The sequence below is a fragment of the Neodiprion fabricii genome, chromosome 6, assembly GCF_021155785.1.
Source record: "Neodiprion fabricii isolate iyNeoFabr1 chromosome 6, iyNeoFabr1.1, whole genome shotgun sequence".
NCBI lineage: Eukaryota > Metazoa > Arthropoda > Insecta > Hymenoptera > Diprionidae > Neodiprion > Neodiprion fabricii.
The window spans coordinates 20,030,372-20,048,914 of record NC_060244.1 but is presented as its reverse complement, the minus strand read 5'-3'; the positions used below and the strand labels follow the sequence as shown (position 1 = coordinate 20,048,914).

The 18,543-nt window shown below is 41.4% G+C and overlaps 1 protein-coding gene and 1 long non-coding RNA gene across 2 annotated transcripts in view; one reads left to right on the top strand and one right to left on the bottom strand.

The window, feature by feature from the left end:
• The window catches only part of LOC124184887 (SKI family transcriptional corepressor 2), a 29,391-nt gene extending 13,979 nt beyond the window's left edge, over positions 1–15,412 (top strand). Inside the window, exons 6-7 of the mRNA XM_046575063.1 lie at positions 10,736–10,877; positions 13,177–15,412. Coding sequence (XP_046431019.1) covers positions 10,736–10,877; positions 13,177–13,262 — 228 coding nt within the window. The 3' untranslated portion in view covers positions 13,263–15,412. The remainder of the gene's footprint in view (positions 1–10,735; positions 10,878–13,176) is intronic.
• Positions 1–18,424, bottom strand: part of LOC124184889 — a 79,734-nt gene extending 61,310 nt beyond the window's left edge. The window contains exons 1-2 of the long non-coding RNA XR_006871273.1: positions 18,142–18,424; positions 13,142–13,301 (exon numbers count right to left, since the gene is read on the bottom strand). This is a non-coding gene — a long non-coding RNA (uncharacterized LOC124184889). The remainder of the gene's footprint in view (positions 1–13,141; positions 13,302–18,141) is intronic.
• Positions 18,425–18,543: the final 119 nt, after the last annotated feature.

Below are 18,543 nucleotides of genomic sequence, written 5' to 3'. Positions count from 1 at the left end.
GATGCTCGCTGTTCTGGAGTGACGACTTTTCCAGCTTGGTCTAATCACTTAGAGCGATTCTACTTGCCCCTCGACCTTTCACACCCACTATCGCATCGCTATTTTCCCTGGTATACGACTATTATCGATCATTCGATCATCGTGATCCTTCTCTCTCTCTCTCTCTCTCTCGGCCTGTCACTTCAAGCATTGATATCAACTTGTATACACTTGTATACACCACCGATTTGCTCCTGCGCCAGGACAATTAACGATACTTGTAGAGCGTAACAACAATTTACGTGGACAATATTAACAGAATCATTTCAAAAGCCCTCATCAGAAGTGACACAAGTAGTGAATTGACGAAAAGTAATAAAACAACAAGTACTTCAGACATCAATCAAGATGAGAATCAAGTGGTTGTTGGTTGCTATTTGGATGTCATATTGACAGTAATCGCACTCGATTTTTTCACAAAAATAAAATGAACTTCATGCGTGTAAATACATTGCACTTTTGGTGTGTCTACTCGTTTTCTGAGAAAATCTGAATTGATTTTGAAAAACACTGAATTCAATTGATTCATACGTGATACCGACGTATTTTTTTTTTTTTAGATAAAACGATTGCGGCGAATCCCAAATTGATCGGCCAACGAGTTGACGAGTTGCAATCAAGAAACTCAACGAACCCTTATTCTCTTACGGTTATAAGAAATATCAAGTTTGTGGAAAACGCTAAAGAAACGAAAGACGCGGAATTGGCAATCAATTAATAACAGTACAGAGAAATATTAAATACCCCTCAATTGTTACCAAAAAATGGGTCTACCAAATTTCTGTTCAGGCTGATTTGCCAAACTCGTTTCATTCATTTTTGAGAGGGCTCTGCCAATTGTGCTTTAACACCAGCACAGCAATATACATAAACGAAGTATAAAAATGTTCAATACGGCACCTTGCTAATTAGACCCTAATTACACTGCACCCCATGATCACTTTTTCCAGCATAGTTTTGCCAATATCATGCACGTTAACGATCATTCATTGACAAACGAAATTTGTGATCGTGATTGAGTGGACCCATCACTGCGCAAAGTGTTAGAGAAATGCCTCCTCAACGTCTACTTTTCATCAACACAAGCTCTAGTCCGAAACTGTAATTGATCACGGTTCAATAATCGTGTAATACCACGGGTCGATTCCAAGCTTTCATTCAAAGGGCCAAAAAAGTCGCCCAAAAACAGATAGAAGCCCTCGGCCTCTCTTTCCTCGTTCCTTTCGTCTGTCCTTCGGTCCAGAGCCCGCGACTTTGTCGAAAAGAGCCTGGATAAGCCTTCAGGATTGCTATAGACAGCTTTTCAATTCCCCTCGTTGGTGAACGTGTTGAGTGAGACGAAGGGCAGGGGTTCCTGTATTTTCTCCTCGAACCTGTTCGCCCCCATCTCCTGTTACCCGAACACCACAGCGTCGGCTGGGCCCCACATACGAGACAGAGAAGGGTGCGCGATACAGACATAAGTCCAGACAGTACAGACACGCGCACATTGAGAGGGACTGGTTCGAACCTAGTTACCACGATACAAACGGGAACCCCCCGCAACTGTGCTGCGGTGACTAAGTAAGTAATCCCCAAACGTTATTTGTAGTTATTTGTCGGTCTACTGGACCAGCAACCGAGTATTTTCATTTTCGCAACATCTGGATACATTCGCGTATCTCTTGTACGACGACTGGCAGAACTCCGGTTCTGCAATCTCAATATCAAACGAGTGGAGAGAGCGGTATAGGATAAGATTTACTCAAGTCTTCGAGCCTAAATTTCTTCTAGGAGTGAAACTTTACGATTCAAATTATTTCATCGCCCGGAAGAATAATATGATATGCTGTTTTGAAAATTCTGAACCCCCTACAGTTCAGTACACCCTGTAAGTTGAGAAGCACTTCCATTCGAGAGCTTTCGGCTCCGAAGGGTAGGTTCTGGTGGAGAGCGGCTCAGGCTGCGTAATCCGTAACCATTTCGAAGCTCAATTGTTTCCTAATTAATTACGCACCGGCACCAATTAAGAGAAGCTCGTTGAATTAATCAATTCAAACGACGAGCCCTTGCTACAGGCTATAAACACCAAGGAAATGTCGACTGTGAATAGGTTGTTTTTATGAGGAGTTATCTGGTAAAAAAGTGGAAGAGAAAATTGATTTTCCGTTTTGTCTTTATATCAGGGGAAAGTATATCAACCCTTCTACCCCGAAGCCGTGAAACACATTCCTGGCACCCGATCAGGTACAATTAAATGACGTCACGTCCGGCTGTTCCGTACTCGAGAAACGTCCCGCGCGTTCAGCAAAAAGGGAACTGGAAAGTGGCAACTGGGACAGCTCCATTTAAATCACACGATGGATACGTTAGTTAGTTTCGGCCGCAACTTTTAATTGCACCTCGACCGAGTGGAGGGTCGTCGTTAGACGCCCTCTGAGGACGGTAATTACTTTTTTTCTTTCCTACGTGACTTGTTTGGCGACAACGTTATAGGATAAATTTAACAGTCGGTATCGACCCGCCAGTAATCTCTTGAAAATATTGCGAAGCTGGCTACCAGTGTTATAACGTACACGCGTTCATGAAATATTCATTACATAGAGCTGTTCCGATTTTTGAAGAGAGTTATTCATGACCGTCTTGCGATTAACCTGGAACGGATGCAACGTGAAATGAACACGTCGAGCCCACCTAGCTTCGCGACAACTTGACGTACAAAACAGTGCGCGTCGGAAATGTCATTGGGTTATTTCAGCCAAAGTAAAAGCTGGGTGTAGTCACGGCTTTCAATTTAATCACCGAGTCCCGAAGGGTTTCGAGAAGGTCAAGAGTTGGCATTTCACGTATAGGGAAGAGGGACAATTTTAGCTGTACTCACCACTGTACCTTTAAAAATGCCAGTGAATTTTTTAATTAATAGACACAGATGACTGAATACAGTCCCAGACTAAATGCCACGGACATATTATTCCGTTCTTAAACCTTGATGTAGATTTTTTACAACAAATTGGAAACACCATCAACGTGCTTTGTAGGTAAGAGGTTCAAAGCCTAGAGGTTCGAGCACTTCATTAAACGTTAACTATACCACCGTTCAGAATTAGTGACGAAAGTAGTTGATTCACGACCAACTTGTATAAATTTCCAATTTACTAACGATAAGTCACGTACAGCGCAATGTCTATTACATTATAGTCCCGGTTATTTCAAATAATGCTATAGATTTGCCGAGCAATCTGTTTCAATGCGACCGAACCTATCGAAAGGGTTCTCTGGTTTTCTCTGACCATTGGATACGATGAAACTCCTTTACGAGTAGTTTGAGGAAGCTGTAGCAAACTGTACCGCGTAACATGGAGTCAGAGACGAGGGCAGATGGGTTGTAGCAGGGTGTTGCGTGGGCGTTCACCGTTGATTCAATTATGATCGTTGCAGCACTGGCTCCGCCCTTCGCTGTCTGCCCAATCCAGATACTCTTGTAATCTCGGCTCGCCAATTCGAATAGAGATGAGCTTCTCCACTTATAACCGTCGAATTGTTCTCGAATTAACAATTCCACCGCAGAACATTCTCACTCGAAGTTCCATGCAATATACTTATCGATCAGAGTGACTGGATTTCGTTTCAATCCGTTTCGTAGCAATAGCTTCGACCCTGTTTACCTCAACTATGAATTAGGGCAATCCAAGACAATCAATTTAGAGATACGTTCATACCTCCAGTCATCGATCGTACCTTGTCTTGCGGTGATGCATGTCGCGAAGGAATTTGGAGAAAATTTGTAAAACAAAAATTCGTGGCTGGTTATACGCACCGTCTGTGATTCTCAATTGCTTTTCGATGCGCCAGTAAAATCAAGATATTAAGCAAGAGCAGCGTACAACGGTGTCCAATTTGCGCAAATGCCGTTTCTTCAATGGAAAAACTTTTTGCCGTGTAAACGTGGCAGGATGAGAGTCGATTACAGCGAAATGCTCGAGTCTTTCAGATACAGCGCCTTACACGAGTTTTCTTGGCAACGTAGATTTTTATTGCTACAAGACCATTCCAGCAGTTCTCTCCCCCTTTATCTCTTCGTTTTTCCCACTTCTTTTCTGCAACGAGATCGGGGAAGAGGAGACGGCATTCCGAGATACTCAGCCAAGCGTTCGATTCGAATCGAGTTAAAAATTTCAAATTAACGTTACTCCACGAAGTCGGTGGAACCCCAATTCTGACCGAATGAAATTCCCCCAGTTTCGCGCGTTACCAAACTTTTCACATGGAACGAACAACACGATTCCCCCTACCGCGATAAACTACCGTTGCATAAATATGAGTGAGAAATCTGCAATCGTATTTTAACCTTGAGTGTAGGAAAAGTATCGTTCAAACGATTTAGGAATCCGGATAAATACTAACGCTGCACGGCGATGACTAAGGATTCCAACTTCCGGAAGAAGGGGACGAAATAACCCCGTGCACATGGATAAGTGTGTTGTATTATTATAACCGGAACTATCATAAGCCTTAGCTTGGCAAATCCATTATTATCCAGAGTATAATCAATTTCCCACAATGATGCTGCGTCTAGCGGATATAGTGGCTGGTATGTACCAACAGCGAAGCTTGCTTCGTGCTTCACTATTTCCTCCATCCGTCCGTCCCAGCTGTCTGCTGCCCACCGCGCCGTCGAATCGTCGACATCGCCGAATCGACGAGGTAAGCCAACCGAAAGTGATGCGACTAACGCGATTGTGTACCAACTCCGTGCTCAACGAATACTCTGGGAATTAATTGAATATAGGGGATACAGGCTTCTCTGGCTACAATTGCATTGATTACGACCGTCGCCTATTACGGTTTGGCGAAAGGCTGCATGTCGAACCCTAATTGACTCTACTTTCGCACCTATAACTTCGGCGTAGAATAGACTAAATCACTGGTATACACATACCTATAACTACTAACGACTATATGCATGACACTACGATTGAGTGAGGAATGTATTATGTATACACGCCGAACGTTGCACCCTCTTTTGTTTGATTCGTGGCTACGTTGATTGACAATTATTTTAAAACTACGACATTATATGTTTTTGCACCATGACGTTCTGAAAGATGAATCCCGGCGGAGGTTATAAGATACCGGTTTAGTTTCAAAATTAAAAAAAAAATTATTACAGCGTTTATCAATCTTCTATGTCGAACGTATGGATTATCGAAAATGTAGTTCAGGACCGAGCGCAGCACCCAGTAAATAGACAAAAGTCATGTAACCGACATATGAAAACCATCCCCATGGCCTAACCTTCGACTCCATGGCACTCGACAGGAAATGCCTCACAGGCATCACTGTCATAAGCGATAGTTTGGACAAGATACCAACACAAACTACGAGAGAAAAGTACAAGTTATATTTGAAATTGATTCATTTGTGTCTATTCTTAGAACTTCGAATCCATCGGTACGTTTGTTGCCCAAAATCGCCCGTAGGTTGATATATAGATCCCAAATGATGATAAAGATCGTTGCTAATGAGTTATCCATGTAATCAACGTGAAAGCATTTACTGAAATTTGAACACGGGCTCTTTGTCGTCATATTATAACATTTTTCGACTGGTTGTGATACAGTATTACATTCATAGTTATGTTAACCCGTTTCAAAGCGATCCGTAGTCCTGTTAGCATTTCTTTTTACGTTTCGTTTCACCGAGAGCCAGGGTGAAATCCGTCCTAAAACCGCATTCGTCTAGGATCCGCGGTGTCTGCGCCTACCTCGGAAGTTTGTCGCGGTACAACACTCCGAACAAGTATCAGCCGTGTCCGGTACCTGCAGAACAGAATCGAGACTGCAGTGCAGACATTCGGCGTTGTTCCCGAAAACGGAAGAAAACCGAGCCGGAAGTTGATACAACGAAAAGAAAGCTACGCTGCCGGCAATCCGACGACCCGCCGCTGAAAGCAACGCCAAAGCTGAAGCAAGCCGCGAAAAAGGATGAACCGTGTTTATGTAGCACGACATCCACTACGGGCGAGGCAAATCAGCAACAACATCAGCCCAAACGTAAACAGGGAAAAATAAGGACTTTGGAAAAAGACTCGGCTAGAGCAAATGTGAGGATAAACGCGGGGTCCATGAAGTCGCCGGAAGCCAAGCATGCAGCGGCTCTTCCTTCAACCCTTCGCGCAGTCCTGCGTAAGGACCGTCGCAATTTAAGCAGCTTCGTTAGGGCGGTGGTAAAACCGGACAAGGAACCGCGATGGCGTGAAATCCAGAAAACTCCGAATGATACTCAGCCGTCAAAGATGTCGAGAATTTCATCACCCCATCACGGCAAGAAGGCTGACCCCAACGATCTTGGGCAAGAGAGTAAAACGACGAGAAACAAGGTCGTCAAGGTGCTGTGGCACTCGAAGAATTTTTCTGACCCGGAGTAACAAGGCTCGGTGGAAGTAACAGCCAAAGACGTTATTTGAAATTTGAACCTTGTTAATATGTCGGTGAAATAATAAATACATTGCACGAAACTTTCAACGACCAGCGGGAACTACGTTACTTTCAATATTGATTCACAATGCTAGCAGAGTAACGGCGCAAATGTTTCGGTCATTTATTCCGGAAACATTGTACCTCCGTGTAGTTTCCTTCGTTAATATACGATTAGTTCTTCTGTTTTGATATTTCATAACCTGCAGCAATAAAACATCGGGATGTCCACAGTAACAGTTTCAAGGATTAACATCGCGAATTAAGCCTGAAATTCAGTGGTTTGTGGAATTTGAAAACAACGATGAACAGTCGGGCAAAATCGTGTACATAACTCTGCAGTGGCACGGAGCGGAGAGAAAAAATCGTCTAGCGATTTTGGCTGCGTAAAATCCGACACACGGTAGAGTTGTTTTACCCGTAATCCTTTATTGGATCAACGGGGCTGAAACAATTGAGCGGGCCATAACGCGCGGGTTGCCGCGGGGGGTGGAAGGAGGGAGGGTTTCGGGCGCTGTTTGCCCGTTTAGAAAGGGAGGGAAAGGGATTTCTACCTACTTTAACGGCTGAGCGAAGTTACAAATGGGACCACGTGAAACTCATCCATGATACGCGGAGTTTGCGCCAACGTTGTTCGGTAGGTATAATCTGTGCGCTGGTGATTCGGTATGCTGTTGCTTTCCAGACTTTGCCTTTTCCGTCTCCTCCGCATCGTTCGTTCCATACATCCTACCTACCATACTTTTCACGACGACTTATCCCCGTTATTTTTGCAAGCGACAAAACCTCACGTACTACTTTGGTAAATTGCAGGCAATGTAACGGCCCACGCGTCTTGAATTTCCTTCGGTACTTACAATCAATCTCACCCTAGACCAGGCAAGATGATCAGCACCTGCCGCTTTCTACGACGCGTTTGAGTTGGCCGATATCTGACGCACTCAAGATGCTCAAGCCGACGACGATGAGCTATTAGGTACACAATTTACCTCCTACGCCTCCGACGAAAACTTTTTCCATCCTACCTTGGCTAGCTATTCCCAATGTCTGGTGATGCGCGATGAGTAGTTCCCCTTCTGACGCGTAACTGGATAGTCGCGATTCTACTTGTAAACTGAATCAGGGTTCGAAAGCAACTTGTATAAATATTAAAGGACCTTAATCCGGAACGAGGAAGAAGATCTCCTATCGCAACTAATCGATTTAGCAATGCCGAGGGGGGCTTCTGCTGTTTGCTGGTCCGTTTTCTCGTCCCCTTTCCGCTCGGAGGCACGGTTGCATGGGTATTACTGCACATATGCCTAACCCTAATATTTTGTACAACGCATAAACATAGGTATAGGCGTACAGTCGTACAACGGACCTGCCTTTCCAGCGACCACCTGTTCATCGAGAGGCTCCTTTCCGAATCCTGCCTGCAATATCTGCCTATTATTACCGGGGCGAATCGTCGACGAGACAAAATTACTTGCTCAGCATATCGCGGTACGCAAGCCAAGAAGGAAGCCAGTTTAATGTTTCCATGGATCATGCCCGCATGAAGAAGGAGCTGTTTCGAACTGAGAAATCTGCCGATCCAAGACTCGGTAATACTCGTCGCATCTGCGCGCAACCCTACATCTCCAGCCGATGTTTTACCTCAACGAATTGCTTCGCCACGCGCCCCTCGCTGTATACACACGGAATATAATTACTCTAAATCCCAAACATCATGAAACTTTGATAGCGAACATCATGACGGTGGTCGTCAACACCCCTGAATGCTTGATAACAATTTACATATGAACAGTGTACGTAATCCTTTCGTAAACAAAATTAAATCACACAATATCTACACACACCCCGTAGAGAGGCAAGATTTTTACCCCTCATCTATTACGACTGGCATTATGAATAATTGATCGCGATATCTGTGCAGGTGAATTGCCACGGTCGCATTGTTGCGCCGTTACTTGAAATTCATAGGCGATTTCGAATAACATCGCGCTTTCTTCATCGCGTGTGGCACATGCAACGATCCGCATTTGACACGGTAATGTTTCATACGTGCGACAGTCTTCTCTCAACTCTGAATATTTAATCACAGAAAAGTGAGTTACATCCACTACTATAACCAAGGCTCCGTTCGGCGTGTTTACCGTTGATAACGAATGCACGGTAATATCGTTTACCATCGTCAGCTCCAGGTTTCGTATCTCAATGCATGGATCTCTCTACGAGACTATAATATGCAAATGGCACTGCATATAGAAATTGTGGAGAAATTTTGCAATGCAATTTTCAATCTGAAAAACCGCGCAACATTGGATTTGACAATAAATTATATTCTTTTTCCTGTATAATAACCAAGGGATGAAAACGTTGCTCATTCGCCGTCGTATTATGCATAGTTATAAGTATCGCAAGAGGATTTTCCAAACAAGTGCTTGAGAGATTACGACGCATCTATATTTAATAGCTGCAGCATCTGAAAAATTGATGGCCTCATGCAATGCCGACATCCTAGTAATTGGCAGTGGTCCGGAGTTTATTCCTGGAGGGATACAAAAGTGGAACACACGTGCCCCTGTACATTATAGTCTTCCAACTGACACGTTCGACTTTTATACAATACGCGATTACAAATTACCTCGGAGGTTTCTCCGCTAAATCGCATAGATTATTACGCAGAACAGTAAAAGTTTTTCCTTTCAAGTGAGCAAAAAACGGCACAAGAATCGCAGATATTCTCCTTAACTTTCACGAATTACGACTTCAAACCTCTATGAAAATAGTAGATAAGTGATCAACAATCTTCGAAACTTGAAGCGAAATCCCGAAGAAGATAATACGAGATGCGTAATGTACGTACAACAAACGTGAAAATGCAGTATGCAAAAGTTAACGGAGTAATTACGTTTCAGATGTACAAAAAACTTGGCTACTGAGACGAATAGCGAAGGGTTGTAGTTTCGTTCGAGACTTACACCGAACAATCACCCTCCCCCCCCCCCCCCCCCCCCCCCTCTCCCCAGCACCGTACTGAAATATTTAATCCTAATCAATTTCACCGCTCGCGGCCTTAATTTAAGTAATTTCACGATTGCTATCTGAACAGGTAGCCAGCAAGCCAATGGTGTTTTAAATAAAGCACCGTGCCCCGTTCCGCGTTATGGATTACCTCATCCAAAGTAGATTGCTGGCAAAGGGCCTATTGGACAATCGCAATAGCCCTGCCTGGAGGGAAACAATATCATAATAGTAGGCGCATACGCAATGCGACCTAATACCGGAGTCCCGGTAATGCCCAAGATACAAGCATACCTGCGAAAGTTGAACTACATCGTTGGTGTAACACTACGACTCTGATGGTCCGGAACACGCACAACCGTGTCTGTATATCCGCGGGTCGTAATGTAACTACGGCCATCACTGCATAACGGAGTGGTTGATCGCGATGAGTGCCGCAACGTAATAACGGGTCGCGGAAAAGCTATGCCTCAATTCTGAATGTCACGATATCTACGAAACAATTCATCCGGTCGTTCGGACGTAATTGGAAAATTCGACGCACGGTATTACAGGCGTGAAAATCGAGTGGTCCGAAAGGACCGATCCTAGATCGTACTGCTATTCCCGTTACTTACGAAAGTAAAGGAAGTAAGTTGAACGAAGCCAAAGTTTAGATGAAACAAAACTCAGATTAGTTGATCCGTTTCGAGTGATCGTCGGGCAGAAATGAATTTTTAGTTTCGTAAATAGCTCGGAAATGGCTTGACCGATTTCTAAATTTGTGAGATGAATCGCATAGATTGAGATCAAGATCATCAAAATCCGTTCATTCGCTCTCGAGATATCGTTTCACTCACGCGTCGAGACGTCGATACGCAGAAAAAATGTAACGTGGATTTTATATCCGAGTGGTGAACGTATGAACAACACTTTTTCCAGGTCAAATCTAATTCAATTGTGGTGGATCTACTTAAGCATATTGTAACTCCTATACTATTGGTTTTGTTACTCTGACTAACGGATTTGTAACCACAGGGGACGTAAAATCTGCAATCTTTTTCATTTCGTGTAGAAAAATGGAGGTCTGTGAATCCGAAAACATGGAGACCGGTAAAAAAAACTCAACTTTCCATTATCGAGTTCGACTAGTAATTTTTGTGTAAAAATTGTACAGCGCGAACACTTTTTGGCGAATAAATCTCACCGATTTTGGAAAGCAATCGGCCGAAACTTTTCTGTTCCATTTTCAGGAGCGAGAGGCGGAAAAAATAGCCGAGGAAGCCGCGGCCCTAAGAGAAGTGAAACCCGAAGTCCCTAGAGTGGCTACGACGACCGGAAGTCCAGAGAGCTGGCATGGAGGAGCACTTTACAGGCATCTACATTTACTCCGAGGTAGGTCGATATACTTGAAAAGTTTTAAAGATCGAGCCTTTATCGTTTTTGTATAATAGTGTAAAGATACTCAAGTGACATCGATATCTCTTGCAGACCGTGTCAAAGGAGAATGACTCTGAACCAATCAGAGAATTGATTGCGTCTAGTACACGTACAACTTGACGATTTGCTAACAATAAGTGAGAATGCTCCGCTAAGTGAATTTCTGTATCGATTGATGTAATTAGTCGGGAGTGAAGTGTTAACTGGGAATTCATGTTGTTGGGGGAATCGAGGTGGTACAAATTAACAGGGAGGAATCCAGACAGGGGTGCAGGCCAGCGAGGGATTCAAATGGCGGCGAGGGCGAGTAGTAGGCGGCTTAAAGATTACTCGAGGGCGTCCCCGACCTCGACGCTTGCGCAAAAGAAATATCCACTTCAACCGCTTCTTCCTCGCTCATTCGCCCTTTCTTTCTTTCGTGCCGTTATCCCTTCGTCCCTTCATTTTCTGGCCATTCATTAGAACCAACTGTTACGCTATCAAATCGCGTCTTCGTCTCCATCCGTGTGACGTCGTGTTTCAACAGCAATCGCCCCGAGTTGCAGAATCGAAAAACGAAAGAGTTGCACGACGAATGTGATTTCAAAACTATTTCGAACAAATTATTTCAATGGATTCCGTATTATGCCGTATACAGCGGCTCAAGGGCGGATCCAGCCTTCGAGTCAGGGTCTAGTCGAGATCTAGTCAGATCTAGTCAGAACAGGCTCCAATTCGATTAATATAATAAATCTCATTATAAAGAAACAGCATCTCATTGTTATACGTGAAAATAATTTTAATCAAATCACAAAATCACAAATAAGAGATTAGAAAAATTATCACTAGTCGACCTAGACCCCTGGATCCGCCCTTGCAGTGGCTACGATTGTTACTTTTCAAATTTGAACTCTTGTACAGATACGTTGAATGAAGGATCAAAAGAGAACAGTTCGTTTTTTTTTTTTTGTTTTTTTTTATAATTTGTTTATTTATCTTCAAATTTGTTATGCTACCGTTTATTGCCGTTGAATATGCACCTGACGAGGAGTTTACGTTTTCAAAACATGATCCTTAATCGGGCACGGACAGAGTTTCAATACCTGTCAGAGGATCGGTGGGCATTCAGTGCAGGCGTAAGCCGAAAATAACGAGGTAGGTGCTGCTGCCTGATATCGTGCTGAATAAGCAACGACGGGGATCATTGCCAATGGGCAAAGAGAGGTTCCGCAATACGTATAACGTCGTGTATTCAAGCCGTACGTTCGTTTGATAAATTATCCATATCGTATACAGCGGACGACCAAAAGGCTACTTCTAAGTTACAATTAGAGTGTTCGTTATTCACTAACCGTGTACGAAATCGACGAGTACCTAACTCGATTCAAGCTGCTCAAATGTGGAGATATTTTCGCCTCAAGGAAAACATTAATTAACAATAAGACGGGTTCTCAGGTAAGAGCAGTAGAAAATAATCATTTTATTGTGGCATTGTGGCTAGAATAATGGACGAAATGGAATTGAAAAAAAAATGCATTTGAAAGCTACCGTATTCCACTTTGAAACCAAAAAAAAAAAGAAAGTCGCAGCTAATTGTAAGCTATATTTCAATTTATCAAAAATCCGTCCCGTAGAAGCTTAGAGGCTATATTGACGATCCTGAAAAGTCTTGGTTTTTGTATTTCGGATATTCCATTCGCCTACAAATGTGGTTACCATTTTTTTAATCGTTTTCTGCAAAGCGAATTTAGAATTGAAGGGTTCATTAACGAATTTTTCTTTAAACGCTCACTTTTCCATAATTGAAAATTTTCAATCACTTTTTTAAACAATTTTGTTTTATATTTTACGAATTTCAACTATGCTAACATATTAAGGAATGCTTAAAGTATATCCCTGAATTTTTAAATTAAAATCCGACCAAAGGGTTGTCAATGCCAGGTGGATAAAGCACAATCCGGGTCAAACTGACCCGGTATATCAAAAATGTGGCCAGAAGTAAGTGTGTCAAAAAAGGGTTAAACAACTTTTAAATACGTCTTGGTTCCCTCTTTTCCATCCATTAGTTTAGTAACAATAGAACATTAAATAAAATGCTAATTTTCGACTGCGCTTAAATTACCTGGATTACCTCCCTTAAATTCAACCGATTAACATTGGATTCGCAATTACTTTCCTCAGGAATAATGGCACACAAAAAATACGACGAAAATAAATTTATCATGATAAATCCAGCTCACCCTAATTTTCTACACCGGGTTGAAATCCGTTTCAGGTAGCGATGTGTCCGACTGCTCTGCTTGCAGGCCTCGAGGCGTCTTCTACGGACAAGTTCACAGCCCTTCAGCTCCCACAAATTAATTATTCTCATAATTATTCTCCGCCGCTCTGTAGTGCGTTCTGTAAATTACGTATACATATATAAATAATATATATACATATAAAAATTACTCGATGCAGGTTCGTAAGTAATAAAAGTAAATCATGCCTGACTAATTACGATATATGTATAGGTCGTACACACATATACATATATATAACGAATACGAAAAGAGCAATGCCTAGATATCAAATCACACACCTATGTGCAGGATTATAATTCGCTCCTTCGTCCTTTCTGTAGATATAAACTCTACTTAACTACGGTCTCCGTTAAGCTGGATATTGTGACATAATAAGTGATAATATAAATTGTAGAATTAATCGCTAACTAAACGCTTTTTAATTGCATAAGAACAAAAAGACCCCCAACCAATCATTGCACAAAACTTTTTGTACGTGCGTAAATTTGTTAATACATCGCACTGAGAGAAATTTTTAGTGCCGGTTACCGCTCAGTCCTTGACTAGTTTAATTTTTTACCACAATCGAAAAATATAGTTCCAGGTAGAAAATGAAAATTAGTTTTCTAGCCGTTACCAGAAAGTCTAGTATCCGTTACTATTCTTTCTCATTACGATCGCTGTGGTTTTTCGACGTCAGGGGTGGAATGTCATAAAGGGGGTGGTTCTGGGAAAGTAAGACCGACGTCTACTGGCAACGTCTAATTAGCGAATAATTCACGCGTCCATATATTAGCGAATTTACGTACGTACCATAAGTTTTGCGTAATGACTGGCTGAGGGTGAGGATGGTTTTAGGAGGACGAAACTAACGTCAATCGACAGCGATTAATTAGCGAGTAAATCTCGCGTTGAAACTTTTCGAATTCAGCTTCGTTTGGACGATTTTTAATATGTGGCGATGCTAGTCTAACCGTAAGGTGGGTCTGCTGGAGTGAAAAATGTTGTTTTTCCGCAATTAAAAAGCGGTTAATTACCGACTGATTCTGCACTTTGCATTCGCTTATTATGCTACATTGCCATAGCCGGCTTAACGAAGGTTTAACTATGTATATTATTGAAAATACCGACTAGGTACTGCATTCAGCAACTCCGCACAGGATTATACACGGTCAGATAATAACAGGACCAATAATATTTCCGCGTTTACGTGGAGGTTTGATCTTTTCCAGTTTTTTAAAGATACAACCTCTGAGGAACTGTGACATCTCTATAAGGGAATATTTGTGGTAAAGTCATTTTATTGTAACGATTCAGTAGCGTTCAGAAGTGAAACATCGATATAATGTAACGCTCGCGAAAAATAACCGTTATATTTGATCCCTAACAATTGGGGTTTGAGCGGAAAACGTGTTAATCCCACCGTATGACTAAGTGTACACACATATGGATTTATGCTGAGAAAAGAAGCGAAGAAACGAAATGGAATTAAAAATTCGCAATTAAAATAGCACTAGTTTCTATAATGACACGCGAATTTGATTATAGTTATAATACTATTACGGAAAGTTATACGAATTGGTTTCTGGCATCTGATGGTAGTTTTAGGCTGTGTTAGATTACTCACTGTCATTGCACCCGAAATGTAACAAGCTATAGTTATATTTCCAGCTTAAAAATAGATTAAAAATAATAATTGCCGGTGTTTCATCCGCAAAACCACCCTTTGGCAATTTCATTCGGTATGATAATAAGTACCCAACTGAACTTGTTAAGCAATTGTCCTTGAAGATGAATAAGCAAAAAATAAAAACGTTTCCCGTGTTAACCTTTACCTTGTTCATTACACGTATAGGTATACTTTTTAAACACCGATCACAGCTGTACCGAGTTGTCGTACATATTCGAATTATAATAAGCATTTAAAAAAAGTATTTGTAATTATCAGTACTGAAATCCTTTATCAATGAATAAATATTGCAAATCGCAAGGCTATATATAATATGTATCAAGATAACGATATGGTTTACTGTACATAGGTATAGTCAGTCAAGCCACGCTGTCCGCATAAATATTGTATAAATATTACATAATATGTTAGCTAAAGTTACTATACAGTTAGAGAGTGATACTAATGTTAAAAATAACTACATTAACAACGTACTACGGCGTCGGCCACGAGGTATACACACTTACACACATTACAGCCAATAATATTCGAAGATTATGTAACCCAAATTATAATAAAAATGTTACCGTATATTCAACTGTAAGTGCTGTACAATCAAATATTCCTTCACCCCTTTCTGTGTTTCAGTAAAATTAATATTAAATTACAAAACAACATCTCCGACTCTAGAATGCATTGAACTACTTTTTGCGAAGCAAATTCGATTATTCGAGCAAGAAATATTTCTGCACAATGACGTAATCCGAGTCACCATATCCCAGGTATAAAACCCTTGGGGAGCAGTTCTGTGTAGTGTAGACGGTTGAGTGAACAGAACCCCTTAATAGATACAGCCCTGACGGGGTCCCTGGGTGATCGTCAGCAGAATTTCGGATTCCGACCACATACGCCGGCCCGAGTATTGACACTTAACTGAATCTGACGTAATATATCCCGGAAACCAATAACAACATTTTTTTAAGGGGGTATAAGAACCTCGCGGGGTTCTTCGGGTCTCGACCCCCTTCTTCGGGCTGAATAAAGTTCTTCGGACGAGTTCAAACAGCGATAACACTGACTCACCTTACATGCGTTACAAGGTGAGTCAAATCATTTTTTACCTCGCTGTATTTCGCGAGCACTGCGCGTCGTTGGATTCCGAAATTTCGAAGATCGCATGAAGGCTGCGAGTTTTTGTCTCATTTCGTCGTTTTAATAATTGAATCACTTTTTCATTCGTTGGTTTCCGCGAGGATGCCGTAGCACACACGGTGCATACTTTCTTGAAATTATCGAGCGTATCAGGTCCCCGAGGAGGAGAGCGGAGGCCGCCTCCAGCTAATGTTCCGCGAAATTGGCTTCGCAAATGCAGAAGAAAAAGAGATAGAACAAAGATTTCGTTTCTGTTGGCCGTGCTTCGAGCGCTTCTTTTTTACCTCGTGCGGTAATTTCATCACGTTCGCTAAAACCGTTTCGAAAAGGAATATGCACTGGAACACGAGATCGGTAAAACGCCGATGAAACTTCTGCGAAATGTTGCTGCACCTGCTCGCTCGACGAAGAATATTGCATGTCTAAAGTTCAGACCGATAGATAAGACGGTACTTTTGTACGAAACACAGCTTTCAAGATTTCTGTATTGATCTTATTTTTTCCATTGGGATTTCCGACACTGCAGACTGAGAAAAGAGCTCATTTACTGTTAACAGATGTATATTTTGATGTGGCAAAATAGACGTTCTGTTATTATTACCAAATTTTACTTGAGCCAAATAATGATCGATGGAAATTTTGTTAATAGTTAGCAAATCATGTTTGGCTCAAAAAAAATTTGATAGTAATACCTAACAAAATATTTAATTCGCCATGTTCAAAAATACGTTTTGTTAACAGTAAATAAACTCTTTTCTCAGTGCATAATTTCAAACACATTTATTTCAGCAGTCATCTAAATCTCAATGGAGATTACTCTAGAAAGAAGAGTCTGAATATTATCTAGCTGTGATCAATCAAACTGAATATAAATACGTCGAGAGGCAATTACGGCTTTTATAGTATCAGAGAAAAGAATGAAAAAAAAAAAACAAGTACACAGAAAATTCTCCATGCTGCGTTATGATGGCTTAAATAAAGGCCTAAACGATAAATGGACCTAAGCAGGCAGTTGAGGAGAACATTTTAATTGCAGCGAATAAGCAGCTTAAGTCTCCCCCTTTGATAGGTTGATAAAAACAACCCTCTTTCAAAGAAGAAGCGAAAAAGTAAGATGAAAACATCGAAGAAAACAGAACCATTCGAGAGGGTCAAGGAAACGACCGCATTATGTGTATATTAACACCAGTTGCTTTGCATCACACAACGAAAGTATCTTCAATTTGTTAAATTTATATCAACCATGCCTTATCAATTATTAAGGATATAAAATTGTACCGAGACCATTCTCATCATCGTTGTAAAGTTTAAATATAATGACGACAATCAACTGCAGTAATAAACTCTCAACGACGACGCTTAAAAATCGTATGAACAAGTGCGATTGAACTTTACAGCCTACTTTACGTCACGATATTGACCCACAGTTTGTCGAAATATCGCCATATAAATCGAGGGAAGTAATTTTATATATATCTGTTGTTATTATTGTTGTCATTATTATTTCTATCCCTCGGTTGGCACCCCTCGCATTTATTATCACATCACCAGCGTATAAAGCATTCTGATACAGGGAATTGCCGATATAAAACACGAGCGCCCCTGTAATTGGGCATCAAAAGGCAATATTTCCACACAAAGCACCTATACTATATTTGCAGGCTGTGGTGTCTCGACTGCAGTAGCGTAACTAGTCGCGAAGAAACCTCAGACAAAATTTCAATCTTAAGGTATTACTAACATTTTCTTTTTTTTTCTTTTATTGACTGTTTCTTTTTTCCAATTAAAGTTCGGCAAACACATTTATTAGCGAAAAAAAACCAACAGATCTCAGCTAGAGGAATGGCTATACGCTACAGCTCTTTTCGATTTCATAAAACATTCGTTTTTTGTTCTAGCACGCAGGACTCATTACTTCCATTAAATGGACAATAACTTAGCCTAATACGATGTAAACAAACACATCGAACGTAATCCGACTCAACGTGACTAAGTCGCGTGACAAATGTTTCTCCCAAAACATTTACTTACGCTACTGCATTGAATTCAATGAAAGCCGGCCAAATTTTCGAGCAACTTTTTAATCACTAATATATCGTATACTAGTGGAATATATTGTTGATAGCATTATACTTACGTCGCACGAAGAGTCAGTATTACGTCACAGAGACGCTCATTTCACAAGACCTGTTTCACCCCACCGTGGTTGCCGGTATTATAATAAAACATGTTTTCGCGACAGGAATTTTTTATACACTGAAAACAGATCGCTACTCACTCAACAATCGATTACACTGCTAATCGGTCAACCCGCGGAAATTAACACAAAATAAGACGGAGTCGCAAATCAGACTCAAAATCACGCAACAAACTAACCTACCTAATTCGTCCGAACTAAACAGTTGACAATCACTGTTTCGTTCGCGTTTAGTACCGCGGATGGCCGTCAAAGGCGCCACCGACTACGTGACATGGCAAATATGCGTACATGTACATAATTTCAATGGCGATACGCAATCCAACGTAACAAAATCGTATT